This window comes from Colossoma macropomum, unplaced genomic scaffold (genome assembly GCF_904425465.1).
Source record: "Colossoma macropomum unplaced genomic scaffold, Colossoma_macropomum, whole genome shotgun sequence".
In the NCBI taxonomy this organism is placed as follows: Eukaryota; Metazoa; Chordata; class Actinopteri; order Characiformes; family Serrasalmidae; genus Colossoma; species Colossoma macropomum.
In genome coordinates, this window is record NW_023494792.1 from 54,650,107 (window position 1) to 54,677,931 (window position 27,825).

Here is a 27,825-nt window from a genome sequence, read left to right on the forward strand (position 1 = left end):
GGAAGAAAAAAATAGAAGATAAAAGAAAAAAGTTAGTGAACAACTTGTTACATAATGCTCTATTTTCTTTTTTCTTTTTGGAAGTTTTAGGAAATGATGTATATATTCAAAAGAGTTAAATATATTGATTATTTATTTTTCAGATTATCATGACTTAGAGGAGGAGCCTCAGACAGAGATGAATCATGTGATTAAGAGAAGTGGTGGACACACCCAGAGTCCTTCCCCAGGAAATTACACTCAGACCTCTTCAAATGCAAGAAATGACTTTGTTTTAGATCAGAATTCAATATATTTTATTGAGCCTAAATACTGCTAATTATAGCTTTACATATCAAAAAAGAAAAGAGGAATTAAACACCTACATTTTTATTCAACCTTTTAACTTCATGAAAAGCATTTTGTACCAAAAAAAATATTATCTATTATAATTTGTATGAGCTGCTAATTTAACCCACTGATTGTGTTAAACAGTTTCTATTATCAGTGTTGACATTCAGAATCAGGCAGCACCTTATAACTGTTTACAGAGCAATTCTAGATCATAGTTACTCACCTAATTCTGCGTTATACAGTAAGAAAAGTGGTCTGGTCTTTCTCTCTCATGCTATTTGCAAGCCTGTAATTATTTTGAGAATTTTGTGATCATTTGAGATTATATCCACACAGGCATAATAAATTCTGCATCTTGAGTTTCTTATGATTTAACTGATTAAACTGGGGTCTAAATGTTTTGCTGTGACAACACAAATTTATTTTACCCTAGAAAGTAATTTGTTGTGCATTGTAAAAAAAACTTGTTCACTTAATTAGCATTTAAAGTCAAGCTAATATTTTAATCAGCATTTACACAAACACACACAAAAAAAGAAACGGAAAAAAAGAATCAAATTGCAGAAAGGGACAACTCAATAATATCTTCCAGGTTTACCAAACACTAGAGGGCACTCCTGAGTGAGTTCAAAATGAATGGGCTCCTTTAGAGTTGTTGTGCAAAATTGTAGTTTGTAAATCCATAAATCATTTTTATAGAAAAATCCACTAATTTTCTCAACACAGAACAGCAAACAATGTTTCATTACTGTTTTATGTTGAGCACCTCTGAACTCTGAACACTTTATAACAGTGTTTGAGTGTTTTCTAGTGTTTGAAGTCCTGTTTTTGGTATAATTTGAGAAATAGGAAGTGTCCAGACTCCCCTTAATCTGTCTCTGTACACACATAGACTAGTGATAGTACAGTTTGTAATGTAGCTTTGTGAGGGACCCATGTGCAGATTTACTAAGGTAAAAAGGTCATACCAGTGAATTAGTCTGACGGGCCTGGAAGACAATCCAAAATGGACAAAAAACAAAAGCAGATTACAAAAAGTCAGGCAGAAGCTCAAAACACCAGAGGGGCAAACAAAACAAATGCTCAGTAGTCAGACTCCAAAGGACTGGGAATACCTCACACAGGTTAGCTGAGTTTGGGGAGTATTTAAGGTGAGACTAATTAGGGAGGTAATGAGGTGCAGGTGGCTTAAACCTGGGAGCAGGACTGGTTCTCGGGAGAGAGAGACCTCTGGTGGCATAGGGAATTACTGACACGTGCTGGCCTTCACCCTCCTAGTGCAGGCGGTAAGGTGTCAGGCATGACCTGGTACCCTCAAAACATAATTAGAGCATATTTCATTACAATTGTATTTTTTAAGTTACAGTGACTCCACAGACCTTGTATTGACTCCAAGCTTTTTATTTTATTTTTCTATTTTAATATATTAGGTCATGAAAATGTAAAAATGTCAGAAGTCCATTTGGGAAAGTAAATTTTACGACTTTTAAAACTAAAGGCACACCTGGACCTTAACACGCTTGTTGTACCTTTGAAGGTACATTTATACTGTTTGTACCCTGATGAACATAAATGTACCTGTACAGCATCTGTTTTTGACAGTATATACAGGATGCTGTTCTTTGTGTGGATGTGCTGTGGAAAGTAAACACAGCGTCTAACAGAGTGCATTTCATATGTGTGTGATCAAGTATTAATATAAACTGGACAACTGAAAAGTATCTGCAGCTGAAAAACTCCTTACTTATGATCTTTCAAAGGATGGTGTTTTATGCTTTTGTGTTTGAATGTTGTTTCACTACTTAAATTGTTTTTACATCATCATTTTTACAGAATTTCTGTCTTTCAGATGAACAACAGTGTCAGATAATTTCATCACTTACAGATTCTTCTTTCTTGATTGTGTGATTAAAAAAAATAAAAATAAACAATAATAAATTTAACACTTTAATAATATCAGCTTTTGTTATAATGTAAACATTACATGTTTGTGGACTCACTAGCTGGCTTGATATTTTGTGAATTGAAAACTGACTGATGTGTGAAACTGTGAGCAACTCATGGAGGATTTAGTGGGTTTAGTGTGAATTCACTTGTTACATTAAAAATTATAAACAGAACATCAGACATTCTGGTGGACAAGAACAGCATCGTTTTGCACTCTGACCAAATGTTTTTACAACTTCCCCAAAAATCCTGCTTTAAAAAAAATCCTGTCATAATCAAGGGCAGCTCTCCAAGGTGCTGACAGAAGCTGTGAAAATTCAGCACCTCGTGTTGTGGACAGCCGGTGACCGCATGAACTCTCTCTCTCTCTCTCTCTCTCTCCCTCCCTCCCTAGGAGACTGAACCGAATTCTCTCCGTGGTCTCCCTCTCTCAGAGCGCCCCACAGAGGTCAAACTGAATAGAAACTATACTGAGTGTCTTAAGTCACAAAGCTGATAGTTCCTGTATTTAAACCTCAGTCATATAAAAAAAACGTTTTACTCGAACTACGTCATCTGTTCAGGTCATGTCTTTGTCTCAGTGTCCACCAACTACAACACGTGCAGCAAATCAGTGTCTTTGCTTTTACAAATTGCTGTACACGAAGCGTCATAGAGGAGCTGCATTTAGACAGATCTGAATCGAATCAATCTGAAATCTTAAATCTGAAATAATTAAAATTATGAATGAATGAATTAATTTGTTTCCTGATTTATTTGTTTTCTAGGTTCAGTTTTAAAGGTCTGTAGTTTATTAGGAGGTTGAGGGTCAGTAATGTAAAATGAGAACTGGACAAATAAAAATACTTAATGTATCATAATAGAATTGGTTCTTTATAGAACCAGAAAGGTTGTTTTTCACTTGTAACAATAACATGAATTAATTAATTAAACGGTTTATTTATTGTGTAACACTAAGTAACGTAGAGTTTTTTGTGTAGTTAATTGGTCTTAAATCTAGATTAAATCTAAATTAAAGGTTTATTTAACAACAGACATTTACACTGAACTACATTTCAGTTCTGTTATGATTTTATTGAGAGCTTTTAGATTTTTATTTCTTCAGCTGTGAACAATTCAGTATCAGCCAGAGATGCGTTTTAAATGTATTTTAAAATAGACGCAGTATTTGTATGAGATCAATATTAACATATTATTATTATTATTATTATTATTATTATTAAAAGGCTTTATAATAATAATAATATTAATAATAATAATAATAATAATAAGAAGAAGAAGAAGAATAACAATAATAATAATAATACTAATTATAGCTGCTCTTCTTTTTTAAACAATAATGTACAACAATAATTGGATTATATCATTTTTCTAGAGTATATTATATATAAAAAACATAGATAAATATTTTCCGAAAAAATGTAAGCATCATAAATGTAACTGCCCTTCAAAGACAGTAATAATAGTAAAAACAAAGATCAATATTTTACTATATATTTAGATAAGTATGTTTCTCTGTATTTCTTTAATCTGTTGGAAGATGACCACGAGTTTGAGTATTATTATTATTATTATTATTATTATTATTAATAATAATAATAATAATAATAATTCGAATTCATAAACTTCGCAAGGAGACAACTATGCTGAAAATAACTATTACGTCACGATGCCCAGTCTCTTCGTTATATAATTTCTTTTGATGTGATTAATTAGCCAACTGTTCTAAAGAGCTCGCGCAAGCGGTAGATTTTGTTTAGGCTGATGATGTTACTGTGTGAGTAAGAGAGTTAACAGAGAGCACTGAGCATGTAGACTGTTTGTGAAGTATAGAGCTCAGACTGCATCACTGTTTATGTGGGATTTAATCTGTAATGAACTAAAACAGTAACAGCCCAACATCAACTACACAAGAAGTGATAAGTGAATGAAATTGTGAGCTAGCTAAACGACTTCGAGTCTCGAGAAAAAAACATCGTCATGACTCAGATCTGGTGAAACTGAACGTCAGCACAAACACCGTCAGACCAAACGGCCTCAGAGAAAATGTATCAGACCAAACGCAAGACTGGTCGAGCACATACTGGTTCGTATAACTTAGAAAACTATTATATATACTATAACTATAAACGCCAGTATAACATTTTCAGTTTTTTTCTGACGGTGTTTGTTCAGTTTCACCAGATCTGAGTCATGACAATGATTTTTCTCGAGACTCGAAGTCGTTTAGCTTGAGGAATGATGCGTTCTGACTCTGAGGTCTGAGGATGTCCTAAAATGTACCTCGTAGCCCCGCCTAGTGCTAATTAACATATATTTGCATGTTGGTCAGTTTGAAAACGAAAACGAAAAGTGGAAAATGTAAAGTAAATGTCCAGCAGGTGGCGCTGATGTTCGTTTGCATTTGCCTTTTCTTTCTGACACTTAAAGCGCGTCCGCGCCGACAACTGAATCACAAACCGTCACTTTGCTGTTGATTTATCAGGTATGCATTTTCATTTTCATTTTGTCAGATCTGCAGCCGATTGATGTGAAAAAGAAATAAGAACGTGAATACTGCATTTTGATTTTAGTTTTGACTCGTATCCTGCACTTCATGGAGAAAAGCCAAAGCCAAAGTGAAGCTTGGATTTTCTTTTCTCTATTAGCTTTTTCATTTTAGATTTTTTTTACTTTTGTCACAAATGGCCCATGCTCATGTGAAAAATGAAATTGCAAATGTAGACATTTCATTTCATTTTCGATTTTGGCAGGATATTTGCGCAGATGTTTGGAAAAAGAATGGCAAAAAGAGGTTTGCATTTTCATTTTATGGTTTTAATTTAATTTCTTTTTTGGCTGGATTTGCCTCCCATACCTCATGCCCTTAATGAGAGCCGCTGGTGCTGATCTGGCTGGCAGCGTGAGCGCCTTTTAAATAGAGCTGAGAGGGAACAGAGAGAGAGAGAGAGAGAGAGAGAGAGACGAGCAGAAAAAAAAGTTGAAAGCCACTGAAAAGTGGCTAGCTTAGCGTAGCTTTGAGTTGGTTGTGTGTTATATTGTTTATTTGATGTGTGATTAAAGAAAAAATGGCTGCTGCAACACTGATTCCTGCCTCCCGCATCCCCCTTGAGCCCGGGGTAGCACATTCGTGCTACAAGTATGTTTTGCCCCACCACTTTTGGAGGTATGGTGCCACTCCTGCTGCAACTGGAAAAAATAATCATTTAAAAAATTTGAACATGAAAGATGAGATTGAAGTCTTTTTTTATTGCTTTCATATATTAAAAAAAAAAAAAATCCTGTAGCACTAATGCTACATTAAAGAAACAAGAAAACAAATAGTGTAAATACTTTGTATAAAGTTAGACTTTATAGCCCTTCTTTCACCATATTACAGTGTACTTAGCAGTATGTTTACTGGTAGAAGACTTACTAGTAAATGTATCAATTAATATGGAACTAATATTTACTGGAATAAAGATACTCATTCAAAGCTCAAATATACCTGGTGGTTCTCACACAAGTTAACCTGAACTTACATAATGAACCTGCAAAGGGCACCTAGTATATAGTATATATAAGCAGAGATTTAATAAGATTCATATCTTAAACTTACTTCCATATCATCACTGCTGTCTATGTAAGCAACAACATAAACAGAATATCTGAACTCTCTTTTGAATGCCAGTTCAGAGACAGTTAAAGCAGCAGAGAAATAAAATAATATTTTTATTGTTTGATACTGAAAGTGTACTTACAAGCTGTGGTGAGTGTGATTGTAGAGGACAGAAGAATGAGAGGCACACAGCTGTCCATCTCCCTCTGACCTGCACACAGTCCGTTCAACTCAGCAGCAGAACAAGCTTCACCTCCACTCCTCAGAGAGACTGAAGAAACTGAGAGAGAGAGAGAGAGAGAGAGAGAGAGAGGGAGAGAGAGAGAGAGAGAGAGAGAAGAGAGAGAGAGAGAGAGAGAGAGAGAGAGAGAGAGAAAGACAGACAGACAGAGAGAGAGATGGGGAGAGACACTGAGAGAGAGAGAGAGAGAGAGTTCCCCACAGCCGCCAATCACACTCAATATTACCTTATTAGAAAGAGGAGAGGAAATCATCAAACATTTTCAGCGACAAATCAGAGGAGGCATTTTTTCTTTCTCCATATTTATCAAAAGAGCATCAGCGCTGAGAAACACACCAACATACAGGAGACTGACTTCAGAGAGAGGAAACACTCCAGTGTAATACAGCATTAATGCTGCACCTGCAGAGAGCTGCTCCACACACTGATAACCATCACACACACACACACACACACACACAAATAACCTGCTCTCTCTCTCAAGCACACACACACACACAGACACACACACACTGATAACCTACTCATACACACACACACACACACTTATAACCTACTCTCTGTCTCATGCACACACACACACACACACACACACACACACTAATAACCTGGCAGTGATGGCACAAATGCTCTGGTACCTTCTGCCAGACGGCAGCAGTGAAAAAAGTCTGTGTGAGGGATGGATGGGGTCATCCACAATGCTGGTTGCTTTGCGGATGCAGTATGTGGTGTAGATGTCCATGATGGAGGGGTGCAATTCTCAAACCAGGCGATGATGCAGCTGCTCAAGATACTCTTCACAGTCCCCATGTAGAACATGATGAGGATGGGAGGGGGGAGAGGAGCGGAGGAACTTGGTGCTCCTGACGATTTCTACAGCAGAGTCAGTGATGTTCAGTGGAGGGTGGACACTTCACACTCTACGAAAGTCAACAACCATCTCCTTAGCTTTGTCCACATTCAGAGACAGGTTGTGGGTTCTGCGCTAGTCCGTTAGCCGCTGCACCTCCTCTCTGTATGTTGACTCATCGTTCTTGCTGATCAGACCCACCAGAGTGGTGTCATCAGCAAACTTGATGATGTGGTTTGAGCTGTCCTTTGCAGTACAGCCTACTCACAATCGCATAAACACACACTGATAACCTACTCTCTCTCTCTCTCTCTCTCTCTCTCTCACACACACACACACACACACACACACAGACAGACACACTTACAACCTAATCTCTGTCTCTCACACACACACAAACACACATACACACACACACACACACACACACACACACACACACACAAATAACCTACACTCTCTCTCCCTCACTCTCTCTCTCTCACACACACACACACACACACACACACACAAATAACCTTTTCTCTCTCACACCCACACACACACACACAGAAATAACTTACTCTCTCTGACACACACACCCAGATAACCTGTTAACACACAGACAAACACACACTGTGTTATCTTTCTCTCTCTCTCTCTCTCTCTCTCTCTCTCTCTCTCTCACACACATACACCTGATTACACCTGTTTCTCTAATTAACGAGAAAACAGCATTATTGTTTTAATAAATAAAATCTTAAATTTACTATACTATTAAAGGTTTATATTCAAAAACAGTTCATTAGTGGATGAGAACATTGTTGTCTTATTGTGAAAGTCAACTGACACACACACACACACACACACACACACTTATAACCTCCTCTCTGTCTCTCTCACACACACACACTTATAATCTACTTTCTGTCTCACACTCTCATATGAGAGGCCAAAATTCTAACTTACCTCTCAAACTCACGACCAAACTCTCACACTTACTATCAATCCTCTCACACACTACCAAACTCTCTCACACACAATACCAAACTCTCACACACACTACCAAACCCTCTCACACTCACTATCAAACCCTCTCACACTCACTATCAAACATTCTCACAGTGAATATCAAACTCTCTCACACACACTATCAAACTCTCTCACACACTATCAAACTCTCACACACTATCGAACTCTCACACTCACTATCAAACCCTCTCACACACTATAAACCTCTCACACTCACTATCAAACTCTCTCACACACTATCAAACCCTCTCACACACTATCGAACTCTCACACTCACTATCAAACCCTCTCACATACTACAAACCTCTCACACACACTATCAAACTCTCTCACACACTAACAAACCCGATCACACTCACTATCAAACTCTCTCGCACACATTATCAAACTCTCTCACACACACTACCAAACCTTCTCACACTCACTATCAAACCCTCTCACACTCACTATCAAACACTCTCACACTGACTATCAAACTCTCTCACACACACTATCAAACTCTCACACTCACTATCAAACCCTCTCACACTCACTATCAATCCCTCTCACACTGACTATCAATCCCTCTCACACACACTATCAAACTCTCACACTCACTATCAAACCCTCTCACACTCACTATCAATCCCTCTCACACTGACTATCAATCCCTCTCACACACACTATCAAACTCTCACACTCACTATCAAACCCTCTCACACTCACTATCAAACGCTTTCACACTGACTATCAAACTCTCTCACACACTCTATCAAACTCTCTCACACACTATCAAACGCTCTCACACACTATCGAACTCTCACACTCACTATCAAACCCTCTGACACACTATCAAACTCTCTCACACTCAGTATCAAACTCTCTACACACACTATCAAACCCTCTCACACTCACTATCAAACTCTTTCACACACACTATCAAACTCTCTCACACTCAGTATCAAACTCTCTCACACACTATCAAACCCTCTCACACTCACTATCAAACTCTCTCACACACACTATCAAACCCTCTCACACTCACTATGAAACCATCTCACACTGATTATCAAACTCTCTCACACACACTATCAAACTCTCTCACACACTATCAAACTATCACACACACACTATCAAACCCTCTCACACACACTATCAAACTCTCTCACACTCACTATCAAACTCTCTCACACTCACTATCAAACCCTCTCACACTCAATATCAAACTCTCTCACACACACTATCAAACTCTTTCACACACACTATCAAACTCTCACATGCACACACTACCAAACCCTCACACTCACTATCAAACTCACACACACACACACTTATAACCTACTCTCTGTCTCTCAGACACACACACACACTTATAACTTACTCTCTGTCTCACACTCTTATATGAGAGGCCGTTTAGGCCAAAATTCTAACTTACCTCTCACACTCACTACCAAACTCTCACACTTACTATCAATCCTCTCACACACACTATCAAACCCTCACACACACACTATCAAACTCTCTCACACTCACTATCAAACTCTCACACTCACTGTCAAACTCTCACACTTGCTATCAAACCCTCTCATACTCACTATCAAAGCTCTCACATTCACTATCAAACCTCTCACACACACACTATCAAACCCTCTCACACTCACTATCAAACTCTCACTCTCACTATCAAACTCTCTCACACACACTATCAAACCCTCTAACACTCACTATCAAACGCTCTCACATTCACTATCAAACCCTCTCACACTCAGTATCAAACTCTCTCACACACTATCAAACCCTCTCACACTCACTATCAAACTCTTTCACACACACTATAAAACTCTCTCACACACACTAACAAACCCTCTCACACTCACTATGAAACCATCTCACACTGATTATCAAACTCTCTCACACACACTATCAAACTCTCTCACACACTATCAAACTGTCACACACACTATCAAACCCTTTCACACACACTATCAACTCTCTCACACTCACTATCAAACTCTCTCACACTCACTGATCAAACTCTCTCACACACACTAACAAACCCTCTCACACTCACTATGAAACCATCTCACACTGATTATCAAACTCTTTCACACACACTATCAAACTCTCACACACACCATCAAACTCTCTCACACACACTATCAAACTCTTTCACACACACTATCAAACTCTCACACGCACACACTACCAAACCCTCACACTCACTATCAAACTCTCTCACACACACTATCAAACCCTCTCACACACACTATCAAACTCACACACACACACACTTATAACCTACTCTCTGTCTCTCACACACACACACACTTATAACTTACTCTCTGTCTCACACTCTTATATGAGAGGTCGTTTAGGCCAAAATTCTAACTTACCTCTCACACTCACTATCAAACTCTCACACTTACTATCAATCCTCTCACACTCACTATCAAACCCTCTCACACTCACTATCAAACTCTCACACTTACTATCAATCCTCTCACACTCACTATCAAACCCTCTCACACACTCTACCAAACTGTCTCACACACAATATCAAACTCTCCCACACTCACTATCGAACACTCTCACACACACTATCAAACCCTCTCACACACACTCTCAAACTTTCTCACACTCACTATCAAACTCTCACACTTACTATCAAACCCTCTCCCACTGACTATCAAACCCTCTCACACACACTATCAAACCCTCTCACACACACTATCAAACTCTCTCACACTCACTATCAAACTCTCACACTCACTATCAAACCCTCTCACACTCACTATCAAACTCTCTCACACACACTATCAAACCCTCTCACACACTCTATAAAACTCACACACACATGCACACTGATAACCTACTCTCACACACACACACACACACACACACACACACACACACACACACTTATAACCTACTCTCTGTCTCTCACACACACACACACACACACTTATAACCTACTCTCTGTCTCACACTCACTATCATACTCACTATCCACACTGACTGAAGAACCACACTGACTGCTCCCACAGGCAGCACGCTGGAGTCACCTGTGCAGGTCAAAGGAGTTTTTGACTCCAGTCAAACCTCTTTTATTCCGGTGTTATTAATCTGCAAGGCTACACTGAAAACTACAATGTTTCACTTTTTATGAATGTTGCCTAATGTTAGTTTAACATATCTGATGTTTAAATTTCAATAAGTTAGAAGTAGAACTGCCAGTTAACACCAACAGTCAACCCACAACATCAACAACATCCACCACCACCACCGGTTGGTCTCTTAGGCCATTTTCCTAAATATTTCTAAATAAACTTTTCAGCACTTAACATAGTTTTTATTCTCAGTTGTTCAGCCAACGGCGAAAATCCTGAATGAAGAAACTCCTCTACCTATTTCATCCATCTTTCCAGTGTCTCTCCTGGTTCTGGGAGCAGTGCTCTTCCTGGCCTTAGTGCTTCTGGTGGTGCTGTTTTACCAGAACAGAGTGCTCAGGAGAGGTAGAGACATTCAGAGATCATCTACAATCCACTTTCTATACATTCTCTAAACACCATTAGTCCTTCAGTCTGTCATCAGTCTTCTCTTCTACTGAACTGGCTCCATGTTTCTCTTTGTCTCCCTCACAGTGATCTCTAAGCAGAGGCGTAAGGCTCTGACTGAGGCAGTCTATGAGGAGATCGACCGCGGGTACATCACTAAAAGAAATGCCTTGACTCGAGGAGGTGAGTGATATAAAGAGTGTTCTAAATGAGTCTTGCTGGAATAAATTAAAGTATACTGACATTTGAGATCATAGAACACACATCACAGTGCATGCACGTTTACCCAGTGATCACAGCACTGATTCCAAACCCCAGACTTGAGTATTTGTCAGTAGTGGGATAGACTGTGTCAGAGGCACCCAAACAGAAGGCCTTAGCATAAATACCATACTGAACTGAAAATTCCAGTAAAATTCAGCCATAAAATTTATGAACCATGTCATCAATCATGGCTTATGAAGCTGGAAGACATTCTAACCCAAATCCTAAATCAACACAATCACTTTTACACAAGAACAGACTTACAAATTTCACATCCCTCCACTGACAAATACTGTCTCCAGCCTCTGGTTTGTCTTCATTTGAGTCAGTGATGCTTTTCTGTATTCTCACCTTTTCCAATGAGTATGGAAAAAAGCAAAAAATAAAATATCTAATAAATACTTTGCAAAAGTCTCTTTCATCCATGTTTACAATCATCAACTGATCACAGATGATTGCTGAGTTAACTATAGTAGAATATGTAGTTCACATGGTTGCTAATGGTAGATATAACTATAAGAGCATTTTTATCAGTTGTGAGTACATTTCCCCTTTTGTTTTATACAGTAATCTAATGAACATTTTGTTTTTATGCCAGATTTGTGTTAAATTCTTTGATAAATTGTGTGAAAAGTGAGTAACAACACTAAGAATGTGTTAACACATTAGTAAATATAAAGTGCTACTTTGCTAAGAACATAACAGTAAGGATTAACTCGACCTCAGCAATCATGAAAAATTGTAATAATTAAAGATGTCAGCCAAATGAGAGTTTAGTGTATATTAGATGAAATGTGCAGTTAGAGTAGATCTACATGTAGTGTAGTGTGTTAATTCTGCTGATAAGCATCTATTAGGCAGCTGAAGTTAAACTGAGTAATTCCTGTAAAACTTCCATTTTTAGACATACAGAGAAACCACACAGCTGCAGGTGTGTGTGAGAGAGAGGGAAAAGTGTGTGAGGTGTGTGTGTGTGTGTGTGTGTGTGTGTGTGTGTGTGTGTGTGTGTGTGTGTGTGCACGTGTTTGTGTGTGTGTGTGTGTGACTGAAGGAATCACAGAGAGAGCGTGCCCACCAATCAGTGAGTGAGTGACTGAATTACAAGTGAATAAACAAGTGAGCGAATGAGTTAGTGTCTGAATGAGTGACCAAGTGAGTTTGTGACAGCGTGAGTGACCAAATAAATGACAAAGTGACAGAATGAATGAGTGACAGTAATTGAAAGAGTGATTGAGTTAGTCAGTGACCAAGTAAGTAAATAAATTAGTTAGTAACTGAGTCAGTGAGTGATTGAGTGACTGACTGAGTGAGTGATTGAGGGAACAAGTAAGTGACTGAGTGAGTGATTGTCTACATGACGAAGTGAGAGAGTGACCAGGTGATGAGTAAAAACTGTGACTGAATAAGTGGCTCAAAGAGTGAGTGAACTAATGATGAGCGTGTGATCGAGTTTTAAGTAATTAGTGAGCGCTGAGATAGTGAGCGAGTGAACAAATCAGTAAACAAATAAACAACCAAGTGATCTTAATGAATTTAATGAGTGGTCGAATGAGTGCTCAAGTGATTGACCATGTGAGTTGTCAAGTATTGTATTGAGTTACAGAGCAAGTGACCAAGTGAAAAAGCATTCTGAGTGAATAACCAAGTGACCGCGTGACCAGACAATAAAGTGACAGAATGAGTGACCAGACAAGCATATGATTTTGTGAGTGACTGATTGATAAATGAGTGACCACGTGAGCAACGAAGTGACTGAGAAAATGAGTGAGTGACCATGTGAGCAACCAAGTTAGTATCTGAGTGAGTGATGACTGAGTGACTGAGAGAACAAATATTGAATGAGTTACCAAGTGATAAAATGACTGAGCAGGTAAGTGACCAAGTGACTGAGTGACAGATTGAGTGACCAAATGACCAGTAAAATGAGTGATTGAATGAGTAACCAAGTGACCAAGTGGCTAAATGAGTGACCAAGTGATAAGTGAGTGATGAGTGAGTGAACAAGTGATTGATCAAGTGAGTCAGTATGGCCAGTTGACCAAGAGATTGAGTGAGTAACCAAGTGAATGAGTGACAGAGCAAGTGACCGAAGGAATGACCAAGAGAGTGGCTAAATGATTAGTGACTGACCTAATGAGTGGTCAGGTGAATGAGTGAGAGACTAATTGATTGACATATATGTGGGTCCACAACTGAACCACATCAGACAAAATTTAAGAAATCAGATATTAAAGGAAGTTAATTAAAACTATTTGGATGAAGCCTGTGAGCTAGTAAGTCAGTCAGTCAGTCAGTCAGTGAGCGAGTGAACCAGTGTGTGATTGTTTTTGAGCAGCATGCTTTTGCTCTAACACAGTGATCCAGTCTCATACTGGACTCTGCTGCTTTGTCCTATTTACACAGTGTCACTGATGATTAAGTTCCACTGTACCACAGCAATAACACTGTTTTTCTGAATGTTTTCGTCCACAGCCTACCTGATAACATGAATGTTCCTCATTTCATAACCTGGATTTATCCATAAACGTTATTTATGCAAGTTCCTCCATCCTAATGACCCACGCAAAATGTACTTGAGTGCTAATGGCTTTACTTTGTGGAGAACCTACTAAACTGTGAGTGTGAGTTTTAAGCCAATGAGCTGCACAGAATGAAAACACATGACAAAACAGCTGGACAGAGCATATTACTATTATAAATAGTGATAATTGCTACCGTTACAGTATATTACTTATTAGTTCTCCTTAAGAACTGGAGATGTTTAGAGTGGTAGCCACTTTCACTCCTCTCTCAAGGCTTGTCCTGAGACATCTGGACATACAATTTATGCTCTGTATGATGTGTCCATGATTGTGTAAGTTGAATACTTTTTGCTTTTTACATTTTGGTTTCTACATACATATCACAGTAATGCATGAGCATCACGGTCTGTAAATGTGCACTTTCTACTACAATGTCCAGCTGTACTTACTGATGTCTTTCGCATCTAAATGCAGATGTCACTTTAGACACTGTTCCTATTGGAAAATGAGCCAGTGAGCAGTCTGTGTGACTAAAACTGCCATCTACTCATTTATTTAGGTTTTTCCTTCAATTTGTCCTCAGCATGTAGCTCTGTATGTGGATGTATGATCCACAGCACTCTGAACATATTTTATGACTGTTCTGCTCTCCTCTAACAGGAAGTATCTCTCTGAAGGATATGAGGATGTGGATGAAGAGCTTCTCTCAGGTAAGAGGACCAGAACATGTGTGCGTCCTCTGAGAAATATTACAGTCACAAATTATAAATAAAAGAACTTATCACTATGTCCATGTTTTCATAAACAATGACCGTTTACATAAATTATGTTATTTGATATGTAATACATAGTCAGTAATAATGTGTTTAAGTTATATGGTGCCTTTTACAAACTCAAAGATGCTCCACAACAGTAAAAAAATACACAAATCAAAAATGTACAAAACTCATCACACACACACACACACACACACGCGCACACACACACACACACACACACACACACACACAGTTTCCTGGCTGGTGAGGAGAAAATTCCCCAAATCACAGAATAAAGTCTCATAAAAGCTCCTTAGCTGTGGTGTAAAGTTTCTCGGTCAGCAGGTTCAGTAAAGCTCTTTAGCCATGGTGTAAAGCAGAGCTGCTTAGTTTCAATACTATAGAGCTGGTGTCCAGCACTGTATGGTCATTTCCCAGCTAAAACTCACCTACTAAACCTGACATTTAACAGATAGGTTGAATCAGGGATTGAGCAGGTAAATAAGCAAACTGCTGTGGACACTGACACTCCAGGACGGGAACTGAAGAAATCTGGGTTAGGGTTTTTCTTACAGTATCTCTCCAACTGTAAGAAAAAAAAAATCCATAATCCATAATCTTAATCATATATTGTAACTCACAAAACACTCTACTGAAATGTATGGATCTGAATTTTTTCTTCTTATTCTTATATTCTTATATATTGTAGCGTGTCCCTCATGAAATGTGTGTCAGGTTAGTTCCAGGCTGTGTAGCATTATTGTCTGCATTTATTCTGGGTTTATTCTTGTTAATGCATGTGTTTATGCATTGGAACATGAAGAACTAGTCAGTCTAGAGCTGGAGGTGGAGGAGTGCGGACGTGAGAGAGTGTATTTGTGTACATGTGAAGAGAATAAATGTGTGTGTGGAAGTGTAATGTCAGTGTGTTGGGATGGAGGGGTTGTGTCTGGGTCTGTGTTCGAGAGTTGTGTCTGAGAGCGCCCTCTACTGTCTGCACTGATGTTATTTCCTGTAACTAACCCAGTTCACAATGATCCACAGCACTCAGAGGATTGTGGGTGGTTCTGCATTCTGAATGTGTTTGATGACTGTTCTGCTCTCTTCTAACAGGAAGTATCCTCTCTGAAGAACAGCATTCAGGATATGAGGATGTGGATGAGGAGCTTCTCTCTGGTTTGTGTTTGTTCAGTGTAGTTCTACTTCTACCCCAGTATACAGTGTTTATGAGGAAAGAAATTTAATTTTGAAACAGGTACATGTTAGTTCTTTACAATTTTTTTTTACATCACTAGTATTTGTTTTTGTTTGCTGTTTCAGATGGAAATTCTCTTTAATAGTGAGTTTAGTTTGTTTCTTTGATTGAAGATTTGATTCATCTCTAGATCAGAAGTGTCTGCAGAAATGATTTCCTGAATAATCTTAATGGAGTCACACACTGAAATTGTTACATTAAAGCGTCTCTGAATGAGGATTTTATTTTCCAAATGTATTTAAAAGTGATAATTTTTACTCTGTTTGCGGAAAAGTCTCTGACTGGAGTAAAGGCAGAATATTATGATGATGTCACCACCAGTGGCCTGATAAGTGAGCTCTTTTATTAATTAAATTACCTGATTTTGTCTTTACATTAAACCACAATCTAAAAATTGATGCACTGTTTGTAAAGTCAGTCTGCTTTTATTTGATTTAGATGACTCAGCAAAAGAGGACACAGCAGAGAGCTATGATGATATAATCACTGCTGGACAGATCTCTGATAGTGTAGCAGGTGTGTTTCTGTTTTGGGGTTTTAGTTTAGAAAGAAATAGAAATTAAGTAGAGATTTAAAATCATTACAAAAGCTGTGAAAATAGACTCTAACAGTCTGTGTTTGTAATGACTTTCTGAACCATTTGAGGAGCTTTACTGTCAGGTCCTCGTCTCTGCCCACCTCCTCTCTCCCTCACTCGGTTCTGCCCTCCACCTGTTTATGATTTCATCTCTGCTATTTAAGCTCCAGCTTTCTTTCCTCAGTTGTGAAGTCTCGTACCTCTTAGCAGATCACTGAGCCTTATGGCCCTCATAGAGTGTTTGTTCATTTGTTTCCCTTTGATTTTTTGGTTTATCCTGCTACTGTGCTTGTGTTCTACCCTTCTGAATTATAGCCTCGTTTTGCACTTGCATCCAGGCTCTCATCTCCATACGTGACATTTACTCACCCTTACAGCAGTGGTCTACACATAAGGGCAGGAGAGTATTTTGGTACGCATAATATATGGCTGCTGCCGGAACAAAACCTTATATCTTTTAACTTTTAATGGAAGTAAATGGAGAAATATTTTTAGTATTTTGGACCATTTAATTACCAGTTAATTCATACATCATGAAATTTTCAAATGATGTCAAAAAATAATAAATTGAGGTTTTGTCCCAACAATGGCTATATCATCATACCTGCAAAATCTGACCAAAATCAATTTATTATTTGTTACTGAATTACATTTTGTTAAGTACTGTATATAAATACTGTATATATACGGTATATGTTTTGGTGTAGAGGACGCAGCAGAGAATTATGATGATGTCATCACTGCTGATCAGAGATCAGCTGTTGTAACAGGTTTGACTTGTAATGTAACAACACTGTAATCTCAAACATGAACAGTCACTGATGATGCTGATGCTGATTTAATGACATTTATCTCTACATTTTCACAGAAGACATGACAGATAACTATGATGATGCTGTTACCACTGGACCAAACTCCAACATTATGACAAGTAAGAATTTTCTTAATGTATAGGAAAAAAATTAAACAGAAGCTTTAACACAGTAAAAACATCAGTTTTGTTTCTTATTGTTATAACTTATGTTTCCATGTTGGTGTAGTGGACACACCAAAAAACTATGATGATGTCATCACTGCTGGACAGGATGTAGGAGAGGTAAAAGGTGAGTGGCTGATTTTGTTGTGTATGTATTGCAGATGTACATGTGGAGTGTGGAATAGGTGATTTATTTGCAAAGGAAGTCTCATAAAAGCATGTTTACATTATCTAGGGGATATGATAAATAAATAATGTCCTCATTATATTAATGTGGGACAGAACACTGCCTTTTTTATCAAGTACAGTCCTCGTTCACTCTTTAAAGAAGACATATTTATTCCAGTGCAGACAGTTCAGGAGACTAATAAAATAAATCATTTTTAGTTGCACACGTAAGCTTATAAGTGCAGTTTGTATCATTGAGTACAAAGTATGCACATGTGTAAGATGGACATGATTAGTGCAACACTGCCATCTAGACAGCACTGGAAGTAATCAGTCCTCTCTACATCTGTCTAAGTGTGTTCTGGGAATAATGGATAATGCAGATGCTCAAAACTAAAACAAAGTTGGTTGTGTTTTTGTTGGTTGTATCTTGGTTTATGGAGGGTCAGTGTCCAGCACAGCTTGATGTTTTCTATCTCAGAGTTTTAATGCGCTTCTTTTACAGACTATGATGACGTGGAGGGGGAGCCTCAGACAGAACCTCAGACAGAGATGAATCATGTGACTGAGAGCTCACAGCCAGTGTCTTTCCTCAGGAAACTACACTCAAACCTCTTCAGACACAAAAAATGACATTATTATAGACCACAATTATTTTTTATAAAGCATAAATGGGATACAGTGGGTTAAACACCCACAAGTATATGTAAACAAATTACAAATGACATTTTATTTTTTATACTTTTTTTTTTAACCACTACCAGCCTCAGCCAGCTACGAACATTTAATAAGACGTCTCATCTCATTAGTTTATTACATCAAATTGATTACGATCTTATTTTGATCTCTTTATCCAACTTTTTTTATCTTCATGAAAACATTTTATGTCTGGTGTGATAAAGGTCATCAGTTAAAAGGTTTTATGAAAAATGATTGATTTGTTGGCAAAAGCAATATTTTTTAATTACGATGTGAGGAAATGATTGTTTTGGATTGTAGGTCTGCAGTTAAAGGGTTCTTAATTGTCATTGTATATTATTTATGAAGGTAAGGAACTGAAAGATGTTGTGGTCAGAAGAGATTGTTCAGCATTTATCAGTCAGAAACAGTGAAGAAAGTGATGTTTCACTGTAAGTAATTTTATATATCAGCTTCTATTATCAATACTGGCTTTCAAAATCAAGCAGCTGCTTATAGCTGTTTTATCTTGACCAAACTGAGCCTCTCACCTGTGATCCAGTCTGAGAATTTGGCGATTTGCCCCTTACTTGAAAACTGCATACAGTTGATACTTCCTGTCTGGTACCATGTTTTATATCAAAGGACAATTATGATTGATAAGCGCTTATTAGTGATATGTTTTTATTCAGAGTAATTATAAAAAGGGACTGATGTAGGACATATTCCTTTTCATGAAGGGTTTTTTTTTCTCATAATAATTTGTTAGAGAACCTATAAACCTGTAAAATTTCAGGTGTTAGATTAGCATTCTTTACATATCAAATACATGCAGCAACAGCATTGAGAAATCACATGATTATAAGAGAAGAACAACTTAAACATAAAAACTAGCCACATTAGAGCTAGGATACAATTAGAGCTTTAATAAACAGAAAAATTAGTATTTTAAATTAATCACATTGTTTCTTGTAATTACTTTATTTATTTATTTATTTATTTATTTATTTATGCTGCTGAGAACACTTTACTTGAAGCCTACTACATAAGCATGCCATAAACATGTAAAGATGAGTAGATGAGTTATCATGACAGATATTGTTCAGTAATATGACAGTATATTATCATTATCAGTTACTGTCATGAAAGATGCCATAATGTTTAATGTCATATGTTAATTTTTGCTAAGTGTAGTTAGTTGTCATGACTGGGGGTGGAAAACTAATGGTTCATACACTTTTCAAAGTCCTGAGCGACGCCCCACTACTTTTTGAGTTCAAGATGCAAACATAAAAAACCTCAGACAGTCAGAGCCTTTCTATTAGCTATTGTAGTCCATGCTCTTTAGAAGGGGAATGCCCAAATAACATTTAAGAGGCATACTAACCCATTGTGGCCACTAGGATCCCCAAACAGGGCCTACACAAAAAAAAAAACAAAAAAAAACAAACAGATATTTTATACAGAAATATGCAGCATTGAGAAATTACATTTGCATCATGCCCCCTTAAATAATGTATACACAGTTTAAATATTTTTGACCACAAGGGGCACACTTTCACACACACAACCTATACTCACACACACACACACACACACACACACACACACACACACCTACACACATTTTGTGTTAGGTCAACCTTCCCTGTGGGGACCTTAGACCGTTTTTACTGAAACTGCCAGGAATCTCACACACAAACACACACAAACACACACACACACACACACACACACACACACACACACACATGCACACATACACTGCTAGCTCATCACACCTAAACAACTGCACCTCACACATCCCAACTAGAGTCCCACAGCAGCTTTAAGTACAAATTGGGATTTTTTTTTAAATTAAATATCTATTTTCAATATTTTCTCCTATGAGATATTTTAAATCAAAATATGGTCTCCAAGGACAGACTAGGACAAGGATCTGAACTGACTGTCAATTTTGTTTCATAATTTTAGCACTTATGATTATTGAATAAAAATCAATACATTTTGGAGATTGGTGCAAGTACCACCTAATTTTCTTAGAGCTGTTGAGCTGCTCATTACACTTCTGGAAACCCTGCACAGTTTTGGGATGCCAACATTGTAATGAATAGACTCTAAGTTTGGATCTTCTTCCCAATTTGTGATCCAACATCTATATTGTCTTCCCCATTCCCATATTTTGGTCTTATGTTCTGATATTTTGATTTTTGTTCCAGATATATGATCTAATATTCCAAAATTGTGATGTTCCAAAACTGATTTCTGATCTTTCCAAATTTGTACTCTATTACTTCTGAAATTGCAATCCCCACAGTCCAAACCTGTTCCAACCCTAACTCTAATTCTGAAGCTGTGATAAAATTTTCACAATTGTAATAAAAATTCCAATTTCAAACTCCAATTCCAAACCCCAAATCCTTACCTTCCTGTAGGAGGAGGGGGGAGGAAGATGAGGAATAATGCCTTTTTCTACTCTTTATCCATTTCTTCCTTCTTCTTTTTCTTCTTCTCTGTCTTGGTTTTCTTCCTCACAACAAAACAAAATGATCCTCTCTTCTTCCTTGTCCAGTTGTACTGGTTCTGTTCCTGGTGGATCTGGCTCTTCAGTTGAGGCAGGTGATCGCTGTTCCTCCTTCTCCTCCTCCTCAGAGTCCTGAAGATCACATTCACTGTCCTGCAATAACAGTAAATTGTGTAAATGCCTTACAACTGAAATCAAAGGAAATTAAACAAATCTGCACAGTTTTCCCATGTGATTGATTATCTCCGTATCAAGCTGCTTGATAAGTTCCAACCCTTTGACAGTGTGTTGATTTGCATAATCGTCTTTCATTGAGTGTTGTAGTCTATTTTTATTTAATCGCATAAGAATAAGAATAAAATAAATCTAAAATTAGATTTTCTGTACTACTCTAATTAATATTCAACATTTAGTTTTACATTTATTTTTCAACACTGAAATGTGTGGCAAGTTTTGGGGCTTCTGAAAATTAAGGAACATCAAAATACAGCAGTAGAGCCTGTTTAGAGATTTGGAGAATTTTTTATTGGAATTGATGCCAGTACTACTTAAGTACATGTTAATGCTTTTTTTTTATTTATTTATTTATTTATTTTTTTTTATTCTTGATTTTAATGTGATGGGGCATAGCAATTTTGCAATCAGTATAATCATTTTGGATTTGGATTACAATTTGAAATAAAACAAATGTAAATTCCAAATTTGGAATCTGAGATCCAAAAATATTATCTTCTAAATCACAATTTTGGAAGATTACTAAAATGGAACCAAGACCACATTTTTGGAATTTAGATTATAAACTTGGCAAAAGGATCATCATGGAGTCAATAATCTACTAATAATATCTTGTGAATTGAGATTTTATTTTTTTTTTATTTTATTTTATTACTTAGATATTCAGCCTCACACACACCTAACTAGCTCTTCCACACACACCTTCACACACATCTAACCAGCTCTTCCACACACACACCTCACACAAACCTAACCAGCTCTTCCACACACACCCTCACACACATCTAACCAGCTTTTCCACACACACTCTCACACACATCGCCAGCTTTACCACACATATCCTATCACACACCGCCACTAGCACATGCTTAAACAACTCATACCCACAGACCTTCACACATCTAACTAGCTCTTCCACACACACCCTCACATACACCTAACGTTCTCTAACACATAACCAGCTGTACCACACACCTAACCAGCTCTACCACACACACCCTCACACACGCCACAAGCTTTACCACACTCATACACACACACATACACAGACTGCTACCTCTACTACACACATAAACACCTCTACCACACACAACTTCACTCACACAAATTCAGGGTTAGGATTTATAAAGACATACAAGTTAGTCACTCATAAAAGTTTAAAATAAACTGAACAGACTCAAATAAATGTATGAATATTAAGCTGATTTGAGGAAAATGTTTTGTCTTCAATTACTATGTTACAGAAAGCAAAGTATAAAATAAATCATTAATACAAAAGTTAATATCAGAATACTCTGCAATAAAATAAAAGCAATACTGTGGTGTGGCTGCGAATCAGGAGACAGACACTGGCCATCAGAGCAGGTGGTGGTGGAGACGTAGAATGAAGCACGGCTGTGTCTCCTGCTTCTGTGTTATCTGCTCTTGGTGAGAGAGACCTACCTGCCTCGTGAAGAGCTGGGAGGTGTAGAGTCAGCAGTTCTAGATTCCTGAACTCAGCCCAGCTCAGCTCTGCAAACACACACTACTGCTCCAGCACTCATTCTCACTCACTCACTCACTCACTCGCTCGCTCACGTTCACTCACTGACATGGTTACATATGGGATGCAAATCCAGCCAAAAAAATAAAAAAAATAATAAAAAATTTAAATTAAAACAATAAAATGTAAATAAAATCTTTTTGCCATTTCTTTTTTCAAAAATTTGCGCAAATATACTGCCAAAATTGAAAATGAAATGAAATACCTTCATTTGCAATTTAATTTTTCACATAAGCACAAGTCTTTTGTGACAAAAATAAAAATGAATTTAAAACAGCTATTTGTCATTTTAGTCATGTCAGATGTTTGGAAAAAGAAATGACACAAAGACGTTTGCATTTACATTTTATTGTTTTCATTTTCATTTCTTTTTTTTTTTTCCCCGGATTGGCTTCCCTTAGGTTACTAACTTACATACACTTACTGACACACTCACTGACTTCATCACAGTTTGTTCATCACAGTTCAAATTCAGTTCTCTGTAATTTGTGATGTTCAGGGGTCAAAGTTCATGTGAATACTAGAAACATTAATTCACGAGCAGATAATGTCCATTTTAAAGAAGAATTAATAAAAGATTCTGCAGATCGATTATTATAGTAATATAATAACACACATGATTCTGAACTGAAAGAAGAAATTAATAAAATTAATTAAAAAAATCAACTTCAAAAAACTTTTTTTTAACATTTTTAAATCCACAGGGACTGAGCTGTGAAAAGACTGCAGTGAAAATTATGTTATAAATGTTAATCAGACATGTGATTATAGGAGTGTCAAAGTATTCTCATATACAATATTTATTTAATGTTTTTTTTCTTTATACTGCACTTTTTATTTCAACAACAAGCCTAAACTCTCCTCAGATTATTAATCCTCTGCATCTTGTGGAGAAGAAATGTACTGCAGTGATCAAACTAAGAGCTGTACTGCAATTATGTGTGCAATAGTGATTAATTAAATGATTGTGATGAAAAGGTTTTTAAATTATTAAAATTTGATTCAGTTTTAAGAATTACAATATATTGTCCTTATTAAATTATAGGTTATTCTGTATCTGTGTTCTTTAATCATGATTCCATTACACTGTGCTCTCTGTATTACAAAATAATTAAAAGGCAGCATGTTCCTAAATTCAAATATGTAAAATAACATCTGTGAGTTAGTTTCTTTGTAACTTCACTGACTGTTAAACTAGCATTTCTGTGTGTCTGTGTTTTAACTTATAGCAGAGTGTGTGTGTGTTTGTGTGTGTGTGTGTGTGTGTGTGTGAGTGTGTGTGTGTGTGTGTGTGAGATGGTTATCAGTGTGTGGATCAGCTCTCTGCAGGTGCAGCATTAATGCTGTATTACACTGGAGTGTTTCCTCTCTCTGAAGTCAGTCTCCTGTATGTTGGTGTGTTTCTCACCACACTGCTGTGAGCGTCTCTCCTCACACACACCTCTAGAGACGGAGGTGGAGTTCTGTTCATCAGCGCTGACGCTCTTTTGATAAATATGGAGAAAGAAAAAAATGCCTCCTCTGATTTGTCACTGAAAATGTTTGATGATTTCCTCTCCTCTTTCTAATAAGGTAATAGTGAGTGTGATTGGTGGCTGTTGGGAGCTCTCTCTCTCTCTCTCTCTCTCTCTCTCTCTCTCTTTCTCTCTCTCTCTCTCTGTTTCTTCACTCTCTCTGGGGGAGTGGAGGTGAAGCTTGTTCTGCTGCTGAGTTGAACTGACTGTGTGCAAGTCAGAGGGAGATGGACAGCTGTGTGGCTTTCATTCTTCTGTTGTCCACCATCACACTCACCACAGCTAGTAAGTACTCAGCACATATATCTCCTTGTATCAGCTTGAACCATGTTTTATTACAGTGACCTGTTTCTATATCTGGATTTATTTTAAAGAAGAAATTTTATTCCATTTTAGATCAGTCACTTTAAGGCAAGACCACCTTAGGGCATTTTGGGTATTCTTTCTGTGACTGATCTGCCATAATGATAAATATTTACATTTTTGCTCGGTGTGATGTTTCATGGGGACATTTTTTTCCCTGAGGTCCACTTTTGACATTTGTGTGGATTTATACAAAAAAAACAGTTATAAATCATATTATGTAACCCTGTTCTATGATTCCTTTATCCAGATTTACAGGGTTGTTTTTGTCACTGTGGCTTTGAGACTGACAAATGTTAGTGTAAATGATTGGCAGCTCTGTTTTGTGCTAGAATCAAAAGACAGTCCAGGTTAAAAACATCCTATTGCTTGAACTGAATGGGCAGAGCTTAACTGTTGTAGGCTGAATAGCCAGATCTACATAAATGCCATGGTTTTCTTGATATCACACAAACTACAAATTCAAAATGGGCTGTTTTTACAGCTTATTTTCCATATATAGACTGTATGAGCTGGAAAGTGAATAGCACACTTTGAAGCTTTATCAATGCTGACATACTGTGTAGAATTTGTAGGAAAATGATTCCCATTAATTAGAGTCCAACAGGACAATGGTCTCCAGATGAGGTACACTTGAGAGTTAACCCTATGAAGACAGTAAGTAACAACAGAAATAGTGATCATTTTCTCATTCCCTGAAGGAAATCCGTTTACTCAAATTATTCTTAGCCATTAGAACTTCGGTGATAGAAGAAACACACATAGTCCAAAAATTCAAAGTTTAATAATAAAGCAATTGGTAAAAAGGGTAACACAGAATACAGTGCCCTCCACAAATATTGGCACCCCTGGTAAACATGAGCAAGCATTCTTTTTTGCTTATCCATTTGATCTTTCATTCAACATATTAACAAAATCAATCTTTATTTGAAGCACAATGATTGAAAAAGCCTACATCTTATCAGGAAAAATAATATTTTTCTCAAATCTGTGTTTGCCACAATTATTGGCACCCCTTCATTTAATACATTGTGCAGTCTCCCTTTGCAAAGGCAACAGCTCTGAGCTTTCTCCTGTAATGCTTATTGAGACTGGAGAACACATGGCAAGTGATCTGAGACCATTAAAAACAGCCCCACAGTATTACAGATCCAACACCATACTTCACAGTGGAGATGTCTTCTGCATCGCTAACGTTGTGTCCATGCTGAACTCACTCACCTCTGGTGTTTGTTACCAAAAACCTCTATTTTGGTCTCATCTGACCATAGAACAAAATAGGTCCCACTGAAAGTTCCAGTAACATTTGGCAAACTCTAGGCGCTCGTGTTGTTTGTCCTTCACAGCAGAGGCTTTCTTCTGGCATAAACAACTTGTGGTTATATAGGAGGTGTTTGATTGTACAGTGGGAGATTTTCTGACCCCAAGACCTAACAGATTTCTGCAATTCTCCATCTGCAATCCTTGGAGATTCTTTGTCCACTAAAACTATCCCCCTCACTGTGCGTGGGTCAGTCCCAGTAGATTCTTAACATCTATACATATAAGCTCCCCAGACAAATTACTCACCTTGCATGTTCAAGGTGGTAGTAACTTCAGGCTCCTGGAGACGGCGTTGCACGAGGGTGAGATTGAGAAAATGTGGCACAGTGCAGTGAATGACTTGTTCAATGTGTAGAAAAAGAGTCACAAAGCAGATATTAATGATTGGCAAAGAGGAGTGATTGCATTTGGGCGTGCTGCAGACATGCACTATCAGACAGATGCACTCTCAGCCCCAGTGACGCCACGTGCACATGCACTCTCTGCCTCAACGGCAAGTTAACTTTTGGCTGCTTCTGCTTAGCAAATTAGCTTAATCCATTTTCCATCCATAACACAACTAGATGATTCCATTAAACGTACCTCCCTGTTGAAAAAAGTCATAGAACCCATTAAACGTGTCTGTTGGTTCCTGGTGATTTTCAGTAGTCAATAATGGTATTCTGTGTTTTCCTGATGGGTTGACATCATGGTGTAAAGTATCCAGATCATTTAATCAGGTGTTGTGTTTGCAACAACAATCCAGATACATTTGATTGTTTCTAAATGGTCTCTAACGGCACTCTTCAAGCCAATTCCTGTTAGGAAGCAAAACCATCAGGCTTTATTCCTAATGGTTCTAATCGTCTTCAGCATGGCTTTAATGAGTTTCAACGGTGGTCTGTTTGTTTTTTCTGTGAATAAACCCGACGTTCATATCTTATCATTGTGGTAAGTTTTATTTTGAAAGTTTCCATATTTAGTTATCTTATTATCAGTAATGACAACGTTAATATATGTTCAGTGTAACTCTTGTTGCCCAACTGTATGTGGTTCGCTGTTTTTCCTCATAAAACCAATAAACACTGTTGTAGCACAGCATGCACTGACGTCATCAACAGGCTGGGGGAGCATGTCAGGCTGGGAGTGCATGTCTGCAGCCAGAACCTTCTCCAAAAATCCCAGTCTACAGGAAATTCTCATTAGAATTGTGGCTGAAAGACGAAACTGACAGAGATCGCCAGTATGTTTCATGGCTTGTGAATAAAAACCGCTTTGCTTCCAGGCAAGAATTGCTCCTAGAAGTCAACGCAGGTCCTTCACAACCAATTTCTAAAAGAAAACTCTGCAGGGAACTGCATACCATGAACAAATGGAGCATAATGACACGCAAGAGGCCTTTGTGTACTTTTGCTCACAAAGTTGCCCGGTTACAGTGGACGAAGAGACACAAAAATTGGACTGTTCATGACTGGAAACGTGTTATCTGGTCAGACAAATCTCGTTTCTGCCTGTATGTGAATGATGTTGGGCATCGTGTTCATCGCAGATCTCAGGAAGCCTTCAATGAGGACTGCGTGCAAGGTGTGGTTCAAGATGGAGGAGGCTCTGTGATGTTCTGGGGGGTGTGTTAA

General features: G+C 37.7%; 2 protein-coding genes across 2 annotated transcripts in view; both read left to right on the forward strand.

Annotated features, from left to right (window-relative positions):
- LOC118811223 (deleted in malignant brain tumors 1 protein-like) overlaps positions 1-16,254 on the forward strand; it is a gene marked incomplete at its 5' end in the record, with an annotated part of 32,000 nt that extends 15,746 nt beyond the window's left edge. The window contains 4 exons of the mRNA XM_036575384.1: positions 11,385-11,471; positions 11,601-11,696; positions 14,960-15,009; positions 16,171-16,254. Coding sequence (XP_036431277.1) covers positions 11,385-11,471; positions 11,601-11,696; positions 14,960-15,009; positions 16,171-16,254 — 317 coding nt within the window. The remainder of the gene's footprint in view (positions 1-11,384; positions 11,472-11,600; positions 11,697-14,959; positions 15,010-16,170) is intronic.
- An 8,499-nt stretch (positions 16,255-24,753) lies between these two features.
- The window catches only part of LOC118811224 (scavenger receptor cysteine-rich type 1 protein M130-like), a 74,348-nt gene continuing 71,276 nt past the window's right edge, over positions 24,754-27,825 (forward strand). Inside the window, exon 1 of the mRNA XM_036575385.1 lies at positions 24,754-24,811. Coding sequence (XP_036431278.1) covers positions 24,754-24,811 — 58 coding nt within the window. The remainder of the gene's footprint in view (positions 24,812-27,825) is intronic.